Raw genomic sequence first — 21105 nt, 5'->3', positions numbered from 1 at the left:
AAATCACTGTCTCTACGCCTTGTGTCACCATCTGGTTCCAGATCACACGCATCCTACCGATAATCTACCACCACGGGCACCCCCCTCGGTGGACTGCCGACCATATTTCGTCGACACTCAGGGACCCCCGTGGCAGGCTATCGGTGGTAAAACATCAACAGGTAGGGACCCGATGCTCGCCTGGAACTCTCCATTCAGCAATGGCCTTGCTCTGGATCAAACCGTCGTTGACAAGCTCACGGAGCTGCTCCTCGGTGGTCGTCGGAGACGGCCAAGACTTCTAGGCAGCCCTCATGGCAACAAACTCCTGATTTTCAATCACGGAGAGTGAAGATTCCTCGTCCACGAAGGAAGATTGGGACTTGCTTGTGGTTTTCTTCTTACCCATATACTAACGAAGGAAAAAAGCGACTAGGGGAAGAGAAAGCCTTGACAGCGGCGCTAAAGACGGCGGCGGCAATGGCGACGGCGGATAACTGAGAGCTAGAGTTTGAAGGCAGTAAAGAAAAAAAGATGAAGGGTCTTTAAATAGATTTTACAACGTTAAAAACGGCCCACCAGGCCCGTTAAAGCACCGTGTGAGGATGCAACGGTCCGTTTACCGACACGGCTAAAATGACGGAGGGCACAAATCCACACAACGGTACAATTCAATGGGTAGATTTTAGACTTATCCATCCAGCGATACTGCAGAGTTATCAGATAACTGCAAGAACAACCCATCAACAAAGAAGAAAAGAAAGGCAACTTCACAAGGAACATAAGAACTCGGTTCTTACGATAAGAACTCGGGAATATCATGAGCGACCGGAACTACAGCAGAAAAGTAAATAACAACTCAGAAGACAAAGATTTTTTCCATTACAAGCGACTTTAAAAATAGAAGATTATAAATCTTACAAGACCCAACGTACTTGATACCAAGAAAAGCAAAGTAGCAAAGAAGAACACGGACATGGCTGGGTTCTGGAACGACTACGTGTCCCAAATTGCTACTCGGAAGGACAAACCGCCATCGGCTACACTGTTTTCTTCAAAGGACGGACACAGTGCTTCCAAGGCGGAAATCAGCAGCACAGTAGGACAACATGGAGCAGAGAAGGCCGGCAGGGATCTGTCTACCCAAGACCGATGTGATGCTGGATATGGTGTTGATCTGCACCGGACAGTCTCAAGACAGGCGATGAGGATCAACCCAGAACTACCAGATGAAGGAACGAAGTCCACATCACAAGACTTCCTCCAACTACCGCCACGTACATCCTGGTACATTGCTGCTGCGGGATTAGCCAACCTCTAATCCCTATCACAAGACTTCCTCCAACTACGTCAAGACACACAGGAACTACGAAACACGCCCGGGGGCTGCTCTACTTCACAAACTACCATATTAGTGATCACAAAGGTTTCAAACAGAATGTTTAATGGATGAAAGCAAGCACTCCGGAAGGGTATTTATAGATCAAAGGAGCGGTGCACATGGACTAGGAGTACCAACAAAATAAACCTAATAAAGGACACAGTGAAAAAACAGGACTCAATAATGGAAGACTTAGGCGAGAGGGAACAATACTCGAAGACGGCATATTCGGAAGAATATACCGACACAGTACAACCCGTGAACAAAAGGCATTCCAACTCAACAACCACCATACAACTACATCTGACAACAGTAGACTAACAGAGAATATGCCAATACCCTGCTTCCGAGTTCTTCCTGAACAGAACAACCCGGATATATGCCCGGGGCTGTAAAAGAAGAGGTATACGGTTCTATTAAACAACTCAGATTCAAGACCCTCCAACTTTTTGTTTCAAATAGCAAGAGGCTCGGGGGCTACACTCAGTGAGTGCACTTTTTTCTCCAAAAAAAGCGCACACCACTCATAATGTTTCTTCAAGACAGACGGCGTCAGGACCACAAGACAAAAAGAACCCAAACACAGCATCAGAGCTCCTTTTCAACAAGAAAGTCGGGAAGCCTTTCAACGAAGAATCAGGAAGATTTCTAGAAAAGACCCTCAAGCTCCTTGTGCCAAACAGCAAGAGGCTCGGGGGCTACATCCAAATGGGAGTACTTTTTTCTCCAAAAAAGTACAAAAAAGTACACACCACACAAAGATCTCACAAAGCACTACACGGTTTCGCTCAAGAAAGCACTCGGACGACGCTTGTTCCTGCTCAACGAGACTTGAAGGAACAAGACGAGGCTTCCGAAACTCAACCATGAAGTACTCGGGGGCTTGTCGGTACGGGACCCACAGGATACCCCGCAAGGAAGAAAGAAGACCTAGTCCAATTAGGATTCTCCTCATGTAATCTTAGTAGTAGTATTACTCTGTAATCCTACTAGGAACCCTCATTATAAACCGACTAGGATTCTGGCCTCCTGACTATATAAAGGAGGGCAGGGCACCTTGGATCGAGAGTTCGACAGAGCAATTGTACGACAAAATACTTCATAATCAATCCAACGCAAAGGCTAACACCGACTGGACGTAGGGTTGTTACTCGATCTGCGATCGAGGACCTGAACCAGGATAAATCGACTGTCTCTTGCGTTAACCATCAAGTTCCGCATACGCTGAAGCCCGAACATACTGCCCCGGGTACCCCCGTGGCAGGCTATCGGTGGTCAAACATCGACAGACGCAAGAGACAGTCGATTTATCCTGGTTCAGGCCCTCGATCGCAGATCGAGTAACAACCCTACGTCCAGTCGGTGTTAGCCTTTGCGTTGAATTGATTATGAAGTATTGTGTCGTACAATTGCTTTGTCGAACTCTCGATCCAAGGTGCCCTGTCCTCCTTTATATAGTCAGGAGACCAGAATCCTAGTCGGTTTACAATGAGGGTTCCTAGTAGGATTACAGAGTAATATTACTACTAAGATTATAGGAGGAGAATCCTAATTGGACTAGGTCTTCTTCCTTCCTTGCGGGGTATCCTATGGGTCCCGTACCGATAAGCCCCCGAGCACTTTATGGTTGAGTTCCGGAAGCCTCGTTTTGTACATCTGATGTGATCCGAACTGACCCCCATGGACCGCGTCTTGCCTAGACGCCAACGCTTCCAGGAAGCCACTCGCTCATGACTAGGTGTCATCACCACTTTTGTCACCTAGGGCTGACAACAAGTCAGCAACGCTATGTAGCCATCATTTTATCGTTCGTCCTATGTCACCACCACCTCCAACTATGTCGTACCCAAAACGCAACTACATCTCCCACCACCCAAACAATGGTGTCCCAGCGCCTTGTCTCGGCTATCCTGACACCCAGACATCCTTTTAACCTTAGGCCTGGTTTAGTTCCAAAAAATTTTCACCCCAAACTATCACATCGAATCTTGCAGTATATGCATAGAGTATTAAATATAGACGAAAAAAACTAATTGCACAGTTTGGTTGGAAATCGCGAGACGAATGTTTTAAGACTAATTAGTCCATAATTAGCCATAAATGCTACAGTAACTAACATGCGCTAATGCTAGATTAATTAGGCTTAATAAATTCGTCTCGTAGTTTCCAGGCAAGCTATGTAATTAGTTTTTTTATTAGTATCTGAAAACCCATTCCAACATTCCCGAAATATCCGATGTGATATCTAAAATTTTTTATTTCGTAAACTAAACACAGCCTTACATAGTTGCAAAATTGACAACCATCGAGCTACAAACCTGAAACCCCCGAACCTAAAGTCCTAAACTGTTGACTCCTTGCCCCTAACCTAGCGGCGACCAATGGCATGGGGAAGCACGCGTGGAACAAGAAATGAAGGGAAGGAGGAGCAGGACAGTATCCTAAGTTTGATCAATTATGATAAAAAACATTAATATCTATGATATCAAATAAATATTATTAGATTAATTATAAAATCTATTTTTATAATAAATTATTTTGGAGACGTGAATATAAATAATATTCACTAAATATTTGGTCAAACGTGAATATTTTTTACCGATACGTAACACGTAGTTACATTTTTTTATGGGCGGAGTGAGTACATAGCTGAAGGGGTGTGTGGGCGAGAGGATGGCCGGGTCCGCGATAACCTGGAAGCTGCAGGCTCTATCAATGGATCGACAATGACACCGTTGTGCACCAGAATGGAATCTGCCATCACACACTTGGGCCTTGTTTAGATTGTAAGTTTTTTCACTTTCTCTTTATCACATCAAATCTTTGGACACATACATAGAGTATTAAATGTAGATAAAAAAATAACTAATTACACAGTTTAATTATAAATTACGAGATAAATCTTTTGAGCCTAGTTAAACTATAATTAGATAATAATTATTAAATATAAACAAAAGTGCTACCGTACCGAATACTGATTCCTAACCTCCGTCTAAACGAGGCCTTGGACTCACTTCGTAGACGTAGGAGGGGGGTACGTCTTTTTCGCTCGGGTTACCGTGTGATCGGGCTGGTCGAGAGTCTGCGACACATCACGCACCGTACGTAGACGTATGTAGGTGACGGCCAAAGAAAATCCGCAATTTTTTGTGTTCTTTCTCTGAACAAGCAATCCATCGATCGGCAGCGAATGTGTGAACGAAGATAAAAGAACATCCTTGGATAGCTTAACCACGAGCCTTCGATCTCATATATAATAGCAAAAACGCCAACTTCGAAAACGCCAAGAGCATATATATCCGCACTGAAAACCGATCTAGCTAGTAGGCTAAAGTTGCCAACAAGTTCAAGTTCGAGTTCAACTTCTTACCAAAACGGGCGACCACCAAAACCACATCTCTTCGATCGCTTCGTCTGGAGATGGGAGTGCCGGATGGAGATGGAGATGAAGACAGAAGAACGGAAGGGGTCGGAAGGACCGGCGGTCGAGATGATGTCGATCTTCGCTTCTAGTCATGCAGAATGTCCGGGTAGGTGACGAGGCGCCTGGCGCAGGCGGTGCAGGCGAACCTCCGCTTGGTCCTGAGGCAGAGCGGCAGGCAGCAGAGCACCCACTTGGCCTCCACGTCCGTGGCCGCCACCCCGCCGCCGCAGTAGGGGCAGCTCCCGGGCGCCTTCTGCACGCCCAGCACCTTCTCCTCCTTTCCGCACAGCATCGCCGCGCCGGACGTCGACGACGACCCTGCTGCCGCAGCCATCCCCGCCATCAATCCCGGCCTCACTTCGCCCTAGCTCTCTCTCACTCTCTGTGTGCAGGGACGTAACAATACAAGTAGGACGGACACCAGCTAGCGAGCTGAGGCTAGAAGCTGCAGGGTGCTTGACCGCAGGACGTGTACTCGGCTCGGTGCTGTGGGTAAAGATGGCAACGACCTCCCGATACCGACAGGTATTTAATTTATTAGGGAGTATGGATGGCATTGTATCTTTATCGTGGGTATCTAAATAGGCAAGAATTTATCCTGACGGGTATAGCGGGTACAGGAACATTCTCTATTTACCCGTCCCCATTACCCATTGAAAAACTCGACTATTTGAGCTGTCATGCGAGTATTAGGCCCAAATAAGCTCAACATAGATATTTTGGCTCAAATTTGAACAATCATATATATAGGCCTTGTTTAGATGCCATCCAAATTCCAAGTTTTTTCGCTCTCTCTCCATCACATCAATTTTTAGCCGCTTGCATGGAGTATTAAATGTAGGTAAAAAAAATAACTAATTACACAGTTTAGTTGGAAATCACGAGATGAATCTTTTGAGCCTGGTTGGTCCATGATTGGACAATATTTGCCAAATAAGACGAAAGTGGTACTATTCATCGGGTTCAATTTTTTTGCAATCTAAACGAGGCCATAGATAGTTTGTATGTTCTAGGAACCCTAGTTCAATTTTTCCTCATTATCTCCGCCAGCAGCACAAGCACGCCTGCCTCACGAGCGCTTGTGCCCCTTGCTTCCTCAGTTCGGTCTCTGCCACCTTTGCTCGTCCTCCTCGCAACCTCGCTTTTTCTCCTCGGCATCTCTGAGACTCCGACACTTATACCCGGGTGAAAAAGAAACGTCTCCGATTGCAAAGCTACGACCCCAAGTGTCATTGTTTATCGGGTATGCAGTACCCGTCGAGTATCTGTTACCCGACTGATACCCGACGGGTACGGAGATATATAAGAATCTATACCCAAGACAATTAACGGGGATAGGGACAGAATGAATTCTCCGTAACGAAAAAAAAACAGTTCCGGCGATACGGACGGGTAGATCCCGTTGCCATCCTTAGCTGTGGGGTAGCTAGCTGTTGTCAGTTGAGGACACATCACGTCACGGGTGCTGTGCCGGGGGTGCTGCCGTGCAGCAAGCGCTGGCTGGCCTGCTGGCCCGCGATCGATCGAGCTAGCTAAGCTGTGTGCCGATGGGGCTCGCGTGTTAACTCGGGTGGGGTGCTCGCAATCAATTCTCTCCTGCCTTTGTGCCGGTTGCCGTGGCTGGCGTACGGCGGCGCGCGTGAGCGTGAGCTCGCTGGGGGAGGGATTTATCGTCGTCGTGTGTGTGTGGGCGCTGCACTGCATGCCCGCCCAGTGCGGCTCTCGTCAGCCGACGCTGTCGTCGTCGTTGCGGACGTGCGGGGAGGGCCGATGGGACGAGGGGGCCGGCGAAGCACGCGCGCGCATGGTGCGTCCGTCGTCGAGTGCGGGTTGACGTGAGGGCCGGGCAAGGCGGGGCGGGGCTGTGCGGCCGCAAAGCAAGCTGCCTTTGCATGGCGCGCGGTAGGCTCGGCGGTGGACGGGGACAAGAGGAGGCGGCGGAGATGCGCGCGCCGGCCGGGCCGCTTTTGCTTGGGCTTATTTGGATAGGTCACATGTACTGCTTGGCGCTGTGGGGCGTGGGGGTGCGTGGTGGTGGCCACTGGGTGGTATCCCACGTCCTTCATGCGCGAATCGGTGCGCGTCGTTGCATGACCTGCGTCCAACCTCGTCATCATGCATGCCTGTGTCCCCACACCGTGTGCCGAGTACGTATTAGCTTTAATCCTATTCCTATCTCCTGTACGGCTATACAGACGGAGGCCACTAGTGATCATTGATTGCTATAAAGAACGAATCACATAGAGTCACGTCATGCTATCATTTTAGCTGTTTGATCTTAGCTAGAAAAATGAATTCTTACATTCCTATTTTCCGCCGATCTATTTTGCTCTGACGTTTTTGGTTTAGTACTCTCCTCACCTTCTATAACCGATGAGACATAATGCATATATTTGTGAGAGGGAATTCTAGTGTTGCATGCCACCGCCCACCCCTTCTTCTGGCCTATAAAATCAGTCCAACCCCAATTGCATTCCCCATTCCTGAATAAACTCCAACCATGTTCTCCTTTACGACCAGATCAAGCTCCATGTGTGTTTATTTACAATGGAAAACCACCACGTAAGGGCGGCCTCAACGGTGGTCGAAGTTGCTAGCATGTGTCAGACTTTGTCCAATGAAGAAGAAACAGAATGAGAAAAGGAAATAGATTGGCGAGCTGCGAAGCGATAGTCTTGCACATATACCAATGAACACTATGTCTTAGTGTCGGTGTTTTCGGACCACCGACGAGTAAATTTGTATTTGCGCGTCTGACTCAGATAGTGTGCTCGGAGGACACAAGGGTTTATACTGGTTCGGGCGGAACGTCCCTACGTCCAGTTCGCTGCTGCTCGTGTTACCGACACTTGGTTTGTAGTAGGGGTTACAAATAGGTGAGAGAGGGAGAGGATCCCAAGTCTCTGGTGGAAGGAGTGAACAGGTGCTCAGAGCTCGCTTGCTGCTCAGCCGTGTGCTCATGTCGTGCTCTTATCTTCCCTTCCTTTTTGCGTGGGGCGTCCTGCTTCCCCTTTTATAGGCGAAGGAAAAGCGCGGGTTATAGAGGAGGAAAAGGAGAAGAACGAGGGAGAGAATAAGGCTTCCAGGGTTGTCGGGTCCTTCTTCTCCTTCATGCGGGTCCTACCGATCATGTAGATGTCAACAGGGACGGCTCCATGTCACGGTCTTGTTCGTCACTGGCGCCACACGCAGGCGTCATCTGGTGGTCATGGCGTTCCACTCCGTCCCTGCGGATAGCCCTGGGCATTCCGTACTACCGAACCGAACCGAACCGAATCCTCGGTTCTTCGGTTCCCAGGAAAGTCGGTACCGATAGGTTCTTCCAAAAAATCGGTACTAACGAAGTTCGGCTTCGGTTAGTTCGGTTCGGTTCTGGTTCCGAACCGAACTAACCAACCAACTCCGGCTTCCAAAAAATCAGCGACTCGGGAGGGCGCGCCAGACTCTGGGCGGGGATGTGGCGCCATGGGAGTGAAGGGACAGTGGCGCCTAAGAGGGGGGGGTGAATTAGGCGACTTAAAAATGTGTTGCAAAACCTATGCAAAAGATGAACTATCTAAATGTGCAACAACGATTTTGCTAATGTGTTGCTATCTCTACCGCAAAAGAGTAATGTAATCAATGTAAATACAGAAGGTAAAGAGCAAGGTAGAGATATGCGAACTCCCGTCGACGACTCTGGTATTTTTACCGATGTATCGAGAAGCGCGCAAGCTTTCCCCTAGTCCTCGTTGGAGCCCCTCGCAAGGAATCCCTCGCAAGGGCCAAGCTCCCGGTCGGGTAACTCCGTGGATAGCCTTAGGCCTTCCCCACGCGCAAGTGGGTCTCTGACGTGCCTTCCGGCAAGCCTCTCCCGGATGCTCCCCGTCATCTTCACTATCAAGCTTCCGGCCGAAACGCCGTGGGCCTTGTTCCCTCTGGTACACGGTGGCGGCCACACCACAAACTCGGTTGGTGTGATCTCGCAAGACTTGAAGCCCCTCCGATGTACAACAATGGTGCTCACAAGCACCGGGTGGTAAGAGGTATGCAAACCTCACTAAACACTAGGCCTAAACCTAGAGCAAGCACATAAGTGGTGGTCTAATCAACCTAAGCACTTCGCAAAGCACCTATGCTAATCACCTAATAAAACACTAAGCACTATACAAGTGGAGATCACTAAATGGTGTATCAACACCCTTAGTATGTTTCCTCAGCTCCACTCTACTCATTTGGCCGGTTGAGGGGTCTATTTATAAGCCCCACTGAGAAAGTAGCCGTTGAGGACGAAATCCCGCTTTTCTGCTACTGACCGGACGCTGAAGTCGTCCTGACCGGACGCGTCCGGTCGTCCCAACCGTTGGAGCCACGATGTACTGATCGGATGCTGCCAGCGTCCGGTCACTTGCCACCGGACGCGTCCGGTCACAAAATCGCCGCTCTGGAACCACTATGTACTCGATCGGATGCTGAAGCCCTGCGTTCGGTCAGTTGCCGCCAGCGTCCGATCGCTTGTTTGCCCGAGCCTCTTCCAGCATTTGGTCGCCTCTCCCCAGCGTCCAGTCGCTTCTGTCCAGCGTTCGGTCGCCTCTGCCCAACGTCCGGTCGCCTCTGCCAGCGTCCAGTCACCTCTGTGAGCTCGATTCTTCGCGTTCTTGCGTACGGCTTGGTTCCTATCTTCGTGCTTGGACTTCGCTTGATATCTTGGGTCTATTCTTGTGCTCCTAAGGTCTTGCTTGTTGTGTTGATCACCGGATCATCACGTCGCCTTCGTCCAAGTCACGTCTTGCACCCTATTGGACTACAAAACAAACACTTGCAAATTCATTAGTCCAATTTGGTTGTGTTGGTCATCAAACATCAAAATCCAAAGTAAATGGGCCTAGGGTCCATTTTCCTTACAATCTCCCCCTTTTTGGTGATTGATGACAACACGACCAAAGCAAGAAAATAATAAAAATTTGGAATTTAAAAAACTACCTACTTGCTAGGATACAATGCAAGGAGCAAGATTATATGATGCTAAAAGATACTACTTGTTAGACTAGAAGATACCAATTAAACACTTGTCTTGCCCTTGCAAATGTCCCCATGTGGCATTATGGAATTAAGCCTTGCCTCCTATAAATTCTCCCCATTACTTAGACTAATCCATAATCCACTATCCTCCCTTTCTCGGACCATTACTACTTGTATATAAATTAATGCTTGCTTTTGGTCCTCTAAATTCTCCCCCTTTGGAATCAAACACCGAAAAGGAAGACATTAGTAGCACAAGGGAGGGTCAAACTTTGTGATCCTTTTATGTAGAAATGAATAGATCACAAAATTTGACTCTCACATTATATAAATTAAGCTCCCCCTAAATTTATGCATACATATGATAGAAGGTAGGATACCAATTGAAGGTAAAGTATATGCATAATTGGCAAATTATTGTTTATGGGAATTTAATCTATATAATGCATGGAGAAAGCATGTAAATATCAAAAATGAGATCAATATGATGATATTGGTTTAGAAATATCACATGTGGAAACCAATTTGATTTCTACCACTTGCAATGGTGAATATTTGAAGTATGATGCTTAACTCCGGGGACTCTATTTTCCTTGCAATGAGACTACTACACACATGATAAGCTTGAAAAGGTGTTAGTCTCAACGCATCCAACTTGTAGAGTAACCTCCCCCTAAATTTGTGCACACAAGTGTGGAATACTTGTAGGTACCATGCACATTGATTTTAGAATAAAAAATACCACTTGAAAGATGACATCTCATGAAAGTGAGAATCATTTTCGAAGATGATATTCGGGAGAGATTATCTACAATTTGGACTTTGGCACATATTAGATGAACAATTGTAAGACAAGCTATGTGCCATGCTCCTAAACAATTTTAAACCATGTAGGTTGGCTCCAAGGGTTAAGAATGAAACCGAGCAAGCCTACCATAAGATATACCTAGTATATGCATGACAAAAGATATAAGTATGCAAATGCAAACCTAGGCATGAAAGGTAACTAGTTACTTTAAGATACCAATTGGAAAAATATACTACTTGTAAGAAATACCAATTGAAAGTAATAACATCTAGTTACCTAACATGGGAAGGGGAATTTGGGTCCATAGTATTCACTAACCCACTTGGCAATGATCTTGTTCATCATGATGCACCCCATGAAATGCACCCAAACTTTGCCAAGTCTCCAAATTCCTGGAAGTCCAACGGACTTCTCACTTCCCTTTCGGGATCCAAACCTTCTTGGTGCTCTTCATGTTGGAAATGATATCCTTTAGCACCCAAAAGCGTTTGACCCCATTGTTGGCTTGCTTGTTCACCTTGATGGCCACCACTTTGTCATGTTTCTTCTTCTTCAAGAGATAAGGTGTGGAGGCCTTCTTGTCCACCTTGTTGGTGTAGGTGTTGGAGAGCTTGCTTGTTTGCTTCTTCTCTTTCTTCTTTGCTCCTCCCCCATTCTTCACCTTGCACTCAAAAGACTTGTGACCTTCCTTGTGGCACACGTAGCAAACCACGGTTTGTCCTTCATCAAGCTTCTTCACTCCCTTGACAGTGTTATCTTAATGAAGTTGGGCTTGCTTTGCCTTGCCTTTTACTTGAGTCAAGTCCTTGGTGATGAGGACATGACACCTATGCATATGACCATGTTTGGCACATGGTATGGAGGGGTAGGAGGCCAGCAAGGGTGTCCAAGTCAAGAAGTAGGTCCAAGGCTAATTCGGTTCGAGTCCCTAAGGTGGAGGCCCAAAGCAACTCAAGTTCGAGTCTGTCTCGGTCTCCAGGACCAGTCTGCCTTAAACTGGTCACCCAGGACGCATCCGGACTTTGTTTTTGATGATCCACATATGGATGGAAAGCTAATTGGATAAGGAAGCCAACCCAATTGGTTTTACATCAAAAGCCCTTCGGAATCAACGGGAATTGTCGAAACAAGTCAGCGTCCAGAATCTGTCAAGGTGCTGCGACACCATCTTTTGGTCCGTTGGACTGTGTATCGTGTTTGGGCCCATTAGAGGGCACGTCCAGGGGGTGACACCCAAGACTCTGTAAATAGTAGCCGTCGCTCTCCTTAGGGTTTGGGTTTTGTTTAGTTCTTCATTTCCTCGTGAAACAGACATCGTTTTGCTGCAACTGTCGCCGCCAAGGCCGTTTGCTGTGAACCAGGGCCCCAGTTCTTAATCTTGTTCGCCTATGGCAATTAGTCCTTTTGAATAAAGACTTGAACTCTTTCTCATTATCATAAGCCTCATATTTATTTGTAATTTTAGATTGCGTTTATCTCGTTCTTGCTTGTGTTCTCGATTCGCTTGTAGGAAAGCCTTCTCGGCGAGGTCAATCGCGTTCGCGTGGTTGATAACCAACGGAGCAGTGGTGTAACGGTTGCGGGGGTCCGAATCAGTCTTGGTTTGAAGCCTAGATCATGAACGTCGAGTCTCCACCAATCGACGCTATCATACCTTTCAGAAGATCGGGCCTAGTATACATCAAGTGGTATCAGAGACCTTGTTGCCTGTTAGGCATAACTTTGTTTTCCCCTTTAGATTGCTACTATTTTTGTTTTACCTATAGTCCACAAAAAGCCAAAAAAATATACACTATCACATATCTCTAGTCCTATAGCCCCGCTGTGCCTTTGCAATTTTTTTTAATTTTAGTTTGCTTTATTGAACTGTCGTCCCTCGCCGTGTCTTAGTGTTCGTTGTGTTCTGATCTTGTTCTTGGTCTAGTGTCAAGTCTTGTTTCCTAGTGTGGCTTGCATTAGATTTATCTCCAATTTTTCTTTGGATCTGAAATAGTCACAGAGTGGGTTGCGTGATTGAGTTTGTTTTGTCTAGCAATTCCTTCTACGGCTTCCTCGGTTAAGTATTTTTCTTCCACGGTGGAAATATCTAAAGTCTAATCTCTTATGTGCGGTACTTTTGTGAGATAAAAAACATAAAACAAAGAAAAAGGCAAAGAGGTGCAAAAAACCAAAAGAAGTAAAAAAAGCCACACCTAAAAAAATAGAAAAAAATAAAGAAGGAAAGAAAAAGAAACTAAAATTAAAAAAAAGTTCAGAAGTGCTTGCATCCTTTTGAGTCCTTGTGCTGAGTTGTATTGTATTGCTTGCTTGAACTAGGTTCAGGATGAGTTTAGGCCAGCGACATAGACTAGCTTGGGACTACTTTTCAATCTTGCAATTTCTGAGTTAAATTATTGCTATTCCTTGCTACTATATTGTGCCTATCCAAGCTCCACTTTCTTCTAATCAAGTACAGGTTCGCCTTGCAACTGTTACACTCAAGCTACAACGGTATCACAGTCACCGACCGATTGCACCGCCTGTTGTTTTGGTAAGAACACTTGTAAGACCGTGGTAAGACGCTTGAGAGTTGAGTGCCTTGTTTTTCCTTATCCACATCCTATAGTAGTTGATAGGGATAATACTTTTGTGTTGTCTTTTGCTATCTTCTAACAATGATAGGTTGTTCATATCCACCGACTTATGATGGTATAGGCGCTGATGAGTACATGGAGTGGGAAATTGCCATAGATAACATATTTACTTCTCGCTTTATGTGTCCAAGGAGGAAGGTAAAAAATGCATCTAGTGTTTTGTGATATTCTGCTTTATCTTGGTGGGAGTCTTCAGATCATTCTGATAAACCTCAAACTTGGAATGATATGAAAGATCTTATGAGAGAAATTTTTGGTAATCCATCTCTTGTAATTAATTCAAATGATGAGGTGCATCAACTAGATCAATCTCTTGTTATTCCTCCTGCTATGCCTAACCTTTTGCAGGACAATGTACAAAAGAGCGAGGATGATGTGACAGAAAATGAGATGCTCACAGTCTCATGTGACAATTTAGAACCATCAACTATTACTCCTGCTGAACATGAGAGCAAAGGTAAAACCCACGATGCTAAACTCACGGAAGGTGAGAGTTCTCTTGATGTTCTAAATTTTTCCACCAATCATGCTATGATAGAGCAAATTTTAGTGGAGCCTTCGCTTGATTTACCTTTGTTACAAGATGATTTGCTTGATGTTCCTTGTGATAAAGATGAATTGGTTGATGATGGTTTAGTTTTACATGTTTTGGAATCAACCACTTGTGCTGAAAATGTTATTCATATTGTTACTAAAACTGATGAGCTCAAACTGTTGTCTTCTTTACATACTTTGGGCTACATTGAATTTGATGTTTTGTGTAACCTAGATTGCTTGGAGGAGAGCCTATTTAAATATGCTGATTTGTCTTGGTTTTCTAAACATACATATCAAGTTATTGGCAAATATAACAATAAAGAATAATATATGATACATCGAGTATACATTCATAGTAATATGAATTCTCCTTTTGTTGTACAAGATTATGATCGTTTAGAGGGCAGCATAATAATACAAATATTTTCTCATGTTTCTCAAAGAAACAAGTTCACTTCCAAGAAGGGGAGCATTGTTGGTTGTTACCTATGTCTGCTAGACCATCTATTCCTGCATTGTCTTTGGTTAGTTCTAATCTTTTACAGGATAGTGTTGACATACATTGTGTGCATTCGGATCAAAGAGTCTACATGCTTGCTGAAATTTTTATGCGAGATGTCACGCTAGAAACTTGGAAACATGGTTACATTCCTTCTCACAATTATTTTAGTTCCCTTTGTTTTCACAACCCCGTTCTCCTTTATGTTGTGCAGGATCAGTTTCAAGCACAATCGGCGCCGAGGACGGTTTTTTGTCAAGAAGGGGAGGATGATGAGGACATGACACCCATGCATATGACCATGTTTGGCACATGGTATGGAGGGATAGGAGACCATCAAGGGTGTCCAAGTCAAGAAGTAGGTCCGAGGCTAATTCGGTTTGAGTCCCCGAGGTGGAGGCCCAAAGCAACTCAAGTTCGAGTATGTCTTGGTCTCCAGGACCAGTCTGCCTTAAACTGGTCACCTAGGATGCATCTAGACTCCATTTTCGATGATCCACATATGGATGGAAAGCTAATTGGATAAGGAAGCCAATCCAATTGGTTTCACGTCAAAAGCCCTTCGGAATCAACGGGAATCGTTGAAACAAGTCAGCGTCCAGAATCTGTCAGGGTGCTACGACACCGTCTTTTGGTCCGTTGGACCGTATATCGTGTTTGGGCCCATTAGGGGGCGTGTCCAGGGGGGTGATGCCCAAGACTCTATAAATAGCTGCCGTCGCTCTCCTTAGGGTTTGGGTTTTGTTTAGTTCTTGATTTTCTCGTGAAACAAACGTCGTTTTGCTGCAACTATCGCCGCCAAGGCCGTTTACTGTGAACCAGGGCCCTAGTTCTTGATCTTGTTCGCCTATGGCGATTAGTCCTTTCGAATAAAGACTTGAACTCTTTCTCATTATCATAAGACTCATATTTATTTGCAATTTTAGATTGCATTTATCTCATTGTTTCTTGTGTTCTCGATTCGCTTGCAGGAAAGCCTTCTCGGCGAGGTCAATCGCGTTCGCGTGGTTGATAACCAACGGAGCAGTGGTGTAACGGTTGCGAGGGTCCGAATCAGTCTTGGTTCAAAGCCTAGATCGTGAACGTCGAGTCTCCACCAATCGACGCTATCATACCTTTTGGAAGATCGGGCCTAGTCTACATCACTTGGTGAGGCGAGCTACTTCTTACTTGAGTTGCTCATTCTCCTTTGCAACCTCTTGTGTGCATGTATCTACAACAACTTTCTCAACACAAGCTTGGTTGCACAAAGGTGAGTCTAAACATAAATCATTACAAGAAGTAGTGGCATCCTTTTTAGACATGTTAAAGATGGAACTTATCTTTTTAGATGCCTTGGTGGGGGTTTTACTAACGACTTCAAGATTACCAACTTTGTTAGTTAGCTCATCACAATGTTTGCACATAGTTTCCATTTTAGCAAGCAAACTTTTATAATCATCTTGTGAGCTAGCTAACTTTTCTTTTAATTTTTCATTTTTCTTTACAAGTTGCTCATCATTAATTGTGCATGTATTTGTTGTTGCACGAGCCTCAAGTTTCTCAATTTTGGTAGATAGTTCAACATTGAGATTAGCAAAATTCTCATATTGTTCAAGCAATGTTTTGTATGCTTCTTATGAACTATCTAGCTTTTCTTTTAAACTTTTGAGCTTCTTTTGTTGACTAGTGCAAACTTTAGCATAATTAAGATTTTGTTGCACAATTTCATGATAAGAAGGCATGTCATCATCACTATCATTCTCACTAGAGGAAGAGCTTTCTTTACCTCATGCCATAAGGCACTTACGTGAAGAGCTTGATGATGAGTGTTTGCGCCCTCTCCTCTTGTGATGGTGTTCTTCTTCACTTGAAGAATCATCCCATGACCTTATTGATGTGAGGACTTTGTTCTTGCACGTCTTCTTCTTTGTCTTGGGTGTGGGCTTGTTTGGACAAACTTCCACAAAGTGCCCCAACTCGCCACATCCATAGCATCCTCTCTTTCTTTGCTCATTTCTTTGATTGGTGAAAATGAGATCTTGGATTTGGATGGGCACACCCTTGACATTGAGCCTTTGAATCATCTTCTCCACCTTGTTGATAAGTTTGAGTGATTCTTCATCAAGGTCGGAGGTGGAGGAGGAAGATTGATCATCACTTGAATCTTCATCATCATTATCATCCTCATCTTCTTCTTCATCTTCACTTGAGGAGCTTGAGCTTGAGCTTGTCTCAACTTGCTTGCCTTTCATCTTCTTTTTCTCGCTACATGCGAGAGCTTTGCCTTTGCTTGATGAAGAGGCTTCTTCTTGACCCATCTTACATGACATTTCAAATGCCACTAGCTTGCCAATGAGTATGCCTGAGGTCATGGTGCTCAAGTCCTCCATATTATGAAGAATGGTGATGATGCTTGCATATTTCTTTTGTGGTAGCACAGAGATGATCTTCCTCATGATGTCTGCATCATCTAGCTTTAATAATCCTATTGAATGGAGCTCATTGATAATTAGATTCAAACGAGAAAACATATCACGAACAAGCTCATCATCATTCATTGTAAAGGAATCATAATTTTATTTAGCTAGACAATGTTTTTGCTCACGGACATTACTTATGCCGTCATGGAGCTCTTGTAGTTTTAACTAAATTTCATGTACCATATTTAAAGTGAATACTTGGTTAAACACATCCATGCTAAATGATTCAAACAAGCAATTTTTAGCTCTAGCATTGAAATGCATTTCTTTTTCATCACTCTTTGTGGGTTTTTTGGGATTTTGATGGGTTCTATCCCATCATGAGTGACTCTCCATACACCCAAATCAACCGCCTCAAGATGGCAAGACATTCTAGCTTTATAGTAGGGGAAGTTAGTGCCATCAAAGTGCGGGGGCCTAGCGGTATCCATCCCAACCACTCTAAATGGTGTCGGCTCAACGACGGTTAAGCCAAAGGTCCAAATTGAGCCAACTAGCTCTGATACCAATTGAAGGGACCATGACGCCAAAGAGGGGGGGGGTGAATTAGGCGACTTAAAAATCTCAACTTCCAAACTTTGGCCTCTTTTTCTACCTCTAGCAAAACCTATGCAAAAGATGAACTATCTAAATGTGCAACAACGGTTTTGCTAGTGTGTTGCTATCTCTACCACAAAAGAGTAATGTAATCAATGTAAATGCAGAAGGTAAAGAGCAAGGTAGAGATATGCAAACTCCCATCGACGACTCCGGTATTTTTACTGAGATATCGAGAAGCGCGCAAGCTTCCCCCTAGTCCTCGTTAGAGCCCCTCGCAAGGAATCCCTCATAAGGACCAAGCTCCTCGTCGGGTAACTCCATGGATAGCCTCAGGCCTTCCCCACACATAAGTGGGTCTCCGACGTGCCTTCCAGCGAGCCTCTCCTAGATGCTCCCCGCCGTCTTCACTATCAAGCTTCTGGCCGAAACGCTACGGGCCTTGTTCCCTCTAGTACATGGTGGCGGCCACACCACAAACTCGGTGTACAACAATGGTGCTCGCAAGCACCGGGTGGTAAGAGATACGTAAACCTCACTAAACACTTGGCCTAAACCTAGAGCAAGCACGTAAGCGGTGGTCTAATCAACCTAAGCACTTCACAAAGCACCTACACTAATCACCTAATAAAACACTAAGCACTATGCAAGTGGAGATCACTAAAATGGTGTATCAACACCCTTGGTATGTTTCCTCAGCTCCACTCTACTCATTTGGCTGGTTGAGGAGTCTATTTATAAGCCCTACTGAGAAAGTAGCCGTTGGGGACGAAATCCCGCTTTTCTGCTACTGACCGGACGCTGAAGTCATCCTGACCGGATGCGTGCGGTTGTCCTGACCGTTGGAGCTATGATGTACTGATTAGATGCTGCCAGCGTCCGGTCACTTGCCACCAGACACGTCCGGTCACAAAATTGCCGCTCTAGAACCTCTCTGTACTCGATCAGATGCTGAAGCCCTGCGTCCGGTCGGTTGCCGCCAGCGTCCGGTCGCTTGTTTGCCCGAGCCTCTTCTAGTGTCTGGTAGCCTCTCCCCAGCGTTCTGTCCAGCATTCGGTCGCCTCTGCCCAGCGTCCGGTCGCCTCTGCCAGCGTCCGGTCCAGCGTCCGGTAGCCTCTGTGAGCTTGATTCTTCGTGTTCTTGTGTACGGCTTGGTTCCTATCTTCGTGCTTGGACTTTACTTGATATCTTGGGTCTATTCTTGTGCTCCTAAGGTCTTGCTTGTTGTGTTGATCACCGGATCATCAAATCGCCTTCGTCCAAGTCACGTCTTGCACCCTCTTGGACTACAAAACAAACACTTGCAAATTCATTAGTCTAATTTGGTTGTGTTGGTCATCAAACATCAAAATCCAAAGTGAATGGGCCTAGGGTCCATTTTCCTTACAGGGAGGTCAGCTGTCGCAGGGGGGCGCCGGGACTCCAGGTCTTCGGGAGGCAGGAGTTCGGTTCCTCGGTTAGTTCGGTTAACCGAGGGGAGGAACCGAATTAACCGAACAAATTTCGGTTCTTAGGAAATGGGAGCCGAATAGGGAACCAAGATTTTTGTTCTCGGTAAATTCGGTTTGGTTCTTAGTTTTTTCAGTTCGGTTCTCGGTAAAATTTGCCTAGGGCTACCTGCGGACGTCATGATGAACTAACACGCCTGCCAGCGTCCATACGAGGATTAGGTAGAACAGCACCTGTAGGTCCGACACTGTTCTTGATGTGAATCCCTAGGTATGGCCCGTCTTGGCCACATGTTACATCGAGGCATGCCAGCCTTTTCCCTCGCATCAGAGTTTGACCTAGGACCATACGCTTGGACCTAGAGTGGTTGGCGACGGTATGGGTCCCCGTTGGACAAAACAGAACTCGTGTCCTCGAGGTTAGGTGAGATGGAGGCCGTGACCTTGGGCAAGATAGAGCCCACACTCTTAGGGTCGGGTGAGACGAAGCCCGCACCCAAGGGGTTGGGCGAGACGGAGCCCATGGCCTTGAGGTCAGGCAAGACGGAGCCCGTGTCCTCAAGGTTAGGCGAGACGGAGCCCAATCTCGGGCGAGACAGAAACCGCGTCCTTGGGGTCGGACAAGATGAAGCCCGCACCCAAGGGGTCGGGCAAGACGGAGCCCACGGCCTTGAGGTCGGGCGAGACGAAGCCCACGACCTTAAGATCAGACGAGATGGAGCACGCGACCTTGGGGTCGGGTGAGACCTTTTAATACGTCTCGAGCCATCTGAGGGTGCTGACTTCCTTGCTTTGGGTATCACTAATATCAATACCCAATAGTAGCCCCCGAGCCTACGAAGGAGTAGAATACTCCTTTGGAGGATTTTTCGGACGAGAGGACTCTGAGCGCCTTGGCCTTCTTTTCGTAGCCCACGATCTGTCCTGGTAGGATGGTGATTCCCTTTTGTCATGATCGGTCTTCTTGGGGCATGTAACCGCAGGATTCAGGAGGTCAGAAAGATTTTTCTTGATTTCGGTCCCCTAGGATCCGATTAGTCCATTGTCATACTGCGACAGCGCATTAGGTCTCCTTGCGAGTCCAACTTCCCTCGAGCCCCCATGCTTAGCAAGGGTCCAGTCGAGGGTCAGCTCATCTTTGTGATCATCATCCCTAAAGCGTTTTTTCGATAAAATGGATGGGCTGAGCTGTGCCACATTTTTCCTCGATGGACGAAACATGGTGCTCGATGAGCTGTTAACGGGCTAGTCCAAGTGGGGCCCTGGCTTCCCATTTGCGAGAGTCCAGCATGGGTCAGCTGGTGACCGACTCGATACTCTAAGGCGGTCAATCCATATAGTTCTTGGGTCCATTCGGCCGGTCCCAAGGGCTCATAGCCTTCCTTCGAGGAAAAACCATGGACTAGGAATCGACCAAGACTCCAACGTGGGTCGGAATGCCCACGACGCTCATGCACCTGGGTACTGGCCAATAGTGGGCCCATCCCTTTCCACCCCACACTCTAAGGGTGCTTTGGAGTGGCTGTGAACCCATCGACGGGCCAGCATTCGAACTCCTGGTGCTGAATGGGTCGTAGGAGCATTTTTAGCTCTGTATCCCTCCTTACCTGCGATGATGCTTGGCCCGTCGACTAAGCAAACTGTCATCCGGCGTGTCCTTTGAGGGTGTGGCCAGAGATAGTGTGTGCATGATCTTCAGTGGGAGGTGACGTGACGCGGTGCAACGGGCGCGTGAACCTAGGCGGATGGTTCGCCTTCTCGCCCTGCTCCGTCCTATAAATAGTGGCCTCCCCTTCATGTTTCTACACACCAAAACCACAGCCTTACCTTCTCCGTTTGGATCTATCGTGCTTGCTAATCCACCGCCGGAGCCCTATATCTGTAGCTTCCGTTTCTCCACCGCCGCCTTTGTATCTCCACAGATGCCTTCATCCTCCATGGATTTGTGGTACCGCTCCGATGTTACCCATGCGCTCATGGAGGGCCTCATCAAGTGTGGTCTTCTCCGTGGAAGGACCGATGCGGCGGAGTGGTTTGTGCCCGGTCGTGAGGATGCGCCGGCACCGCCCGACGGCTACATCATCTCCTTTACGCCCTTCCACGAGCACAGACTCGTGGTTCCTCCTCACCCGTTCTTCTAGGGTCTGCTGCACCACTATCAGATCGAGTTGCAGCACTTGAACCCCAACGGGATCCAGCACAATGCGGCCTTCATTGTGATGTGCGAGGGGTACCTAGGGATCGAGCCCCACTTCGAGTTGTGAAGATATTTCTTCCCTATCTCCATGATCAAGAAGAAGGAGAGACACCGGGAGACCTTGGTGTCGATGGGATGCGTGGACATCCACCTCCAGGGGCAGCGGGCGGCTGAGTACATGCCCTGCTAGCTCTCTAGA

At 46.6% G+C, this 21105-nt stretch overlaps 1 protein-coding gene across 1 annotated transcript; it reads right to left on the bottom strand.

Moving 5' to 3' along the window:
* Window positions 1-4592: 4592 nt before the first annotated feature.
* LOC136521009 (uncharacterized) lies at window positions 4593-5240 on the bottom strand. Its single transcript, XM_066514731.1, has one exon. It carries the CDS (start codon window positions 5125-5127, stop codon window positions 4870-4872), a length of 258 nt encoding a protein of 85 aa, XP_066370828.1. The 5' UTR covers window positions 5128-5240; the 3' UTR covers window positions 4593-4869.
* Window positions 5241-21105: the final 15865 nt, after the last annotated feature.

This window comes from Miscanthus floridulus, chromosome 18, assembly GCF_019320115.1.
Source record: "Miscanthus floridulus cultivar M001 chromosome 18, ASM1932011v1, whole genome shotgun sequence".
Taxonomy (NCBI): domain Eukaryota; kingdom Viridiplantae; phylum Streptophyta; class Magnoliopsida; order Poales; family Poaceae; genus Miscanthus; species Miscanthus floridulus.
The sequence above is the reverse complement of the archived record's forward strand: the minus strand, read 5'-3'. Positions and strand labels throughout refer to the sequence as shown.

What these genes read in the sequence shown, in the direction of transcription:
- LOC136521009 (XM_066514731.1), bottom strand. Translation starts at nt 5,127, where the DNA reads ATGGCGGGGATGGCTGCGGCAGCAGGGTCGTCGTCGACGTCCGGCGCG.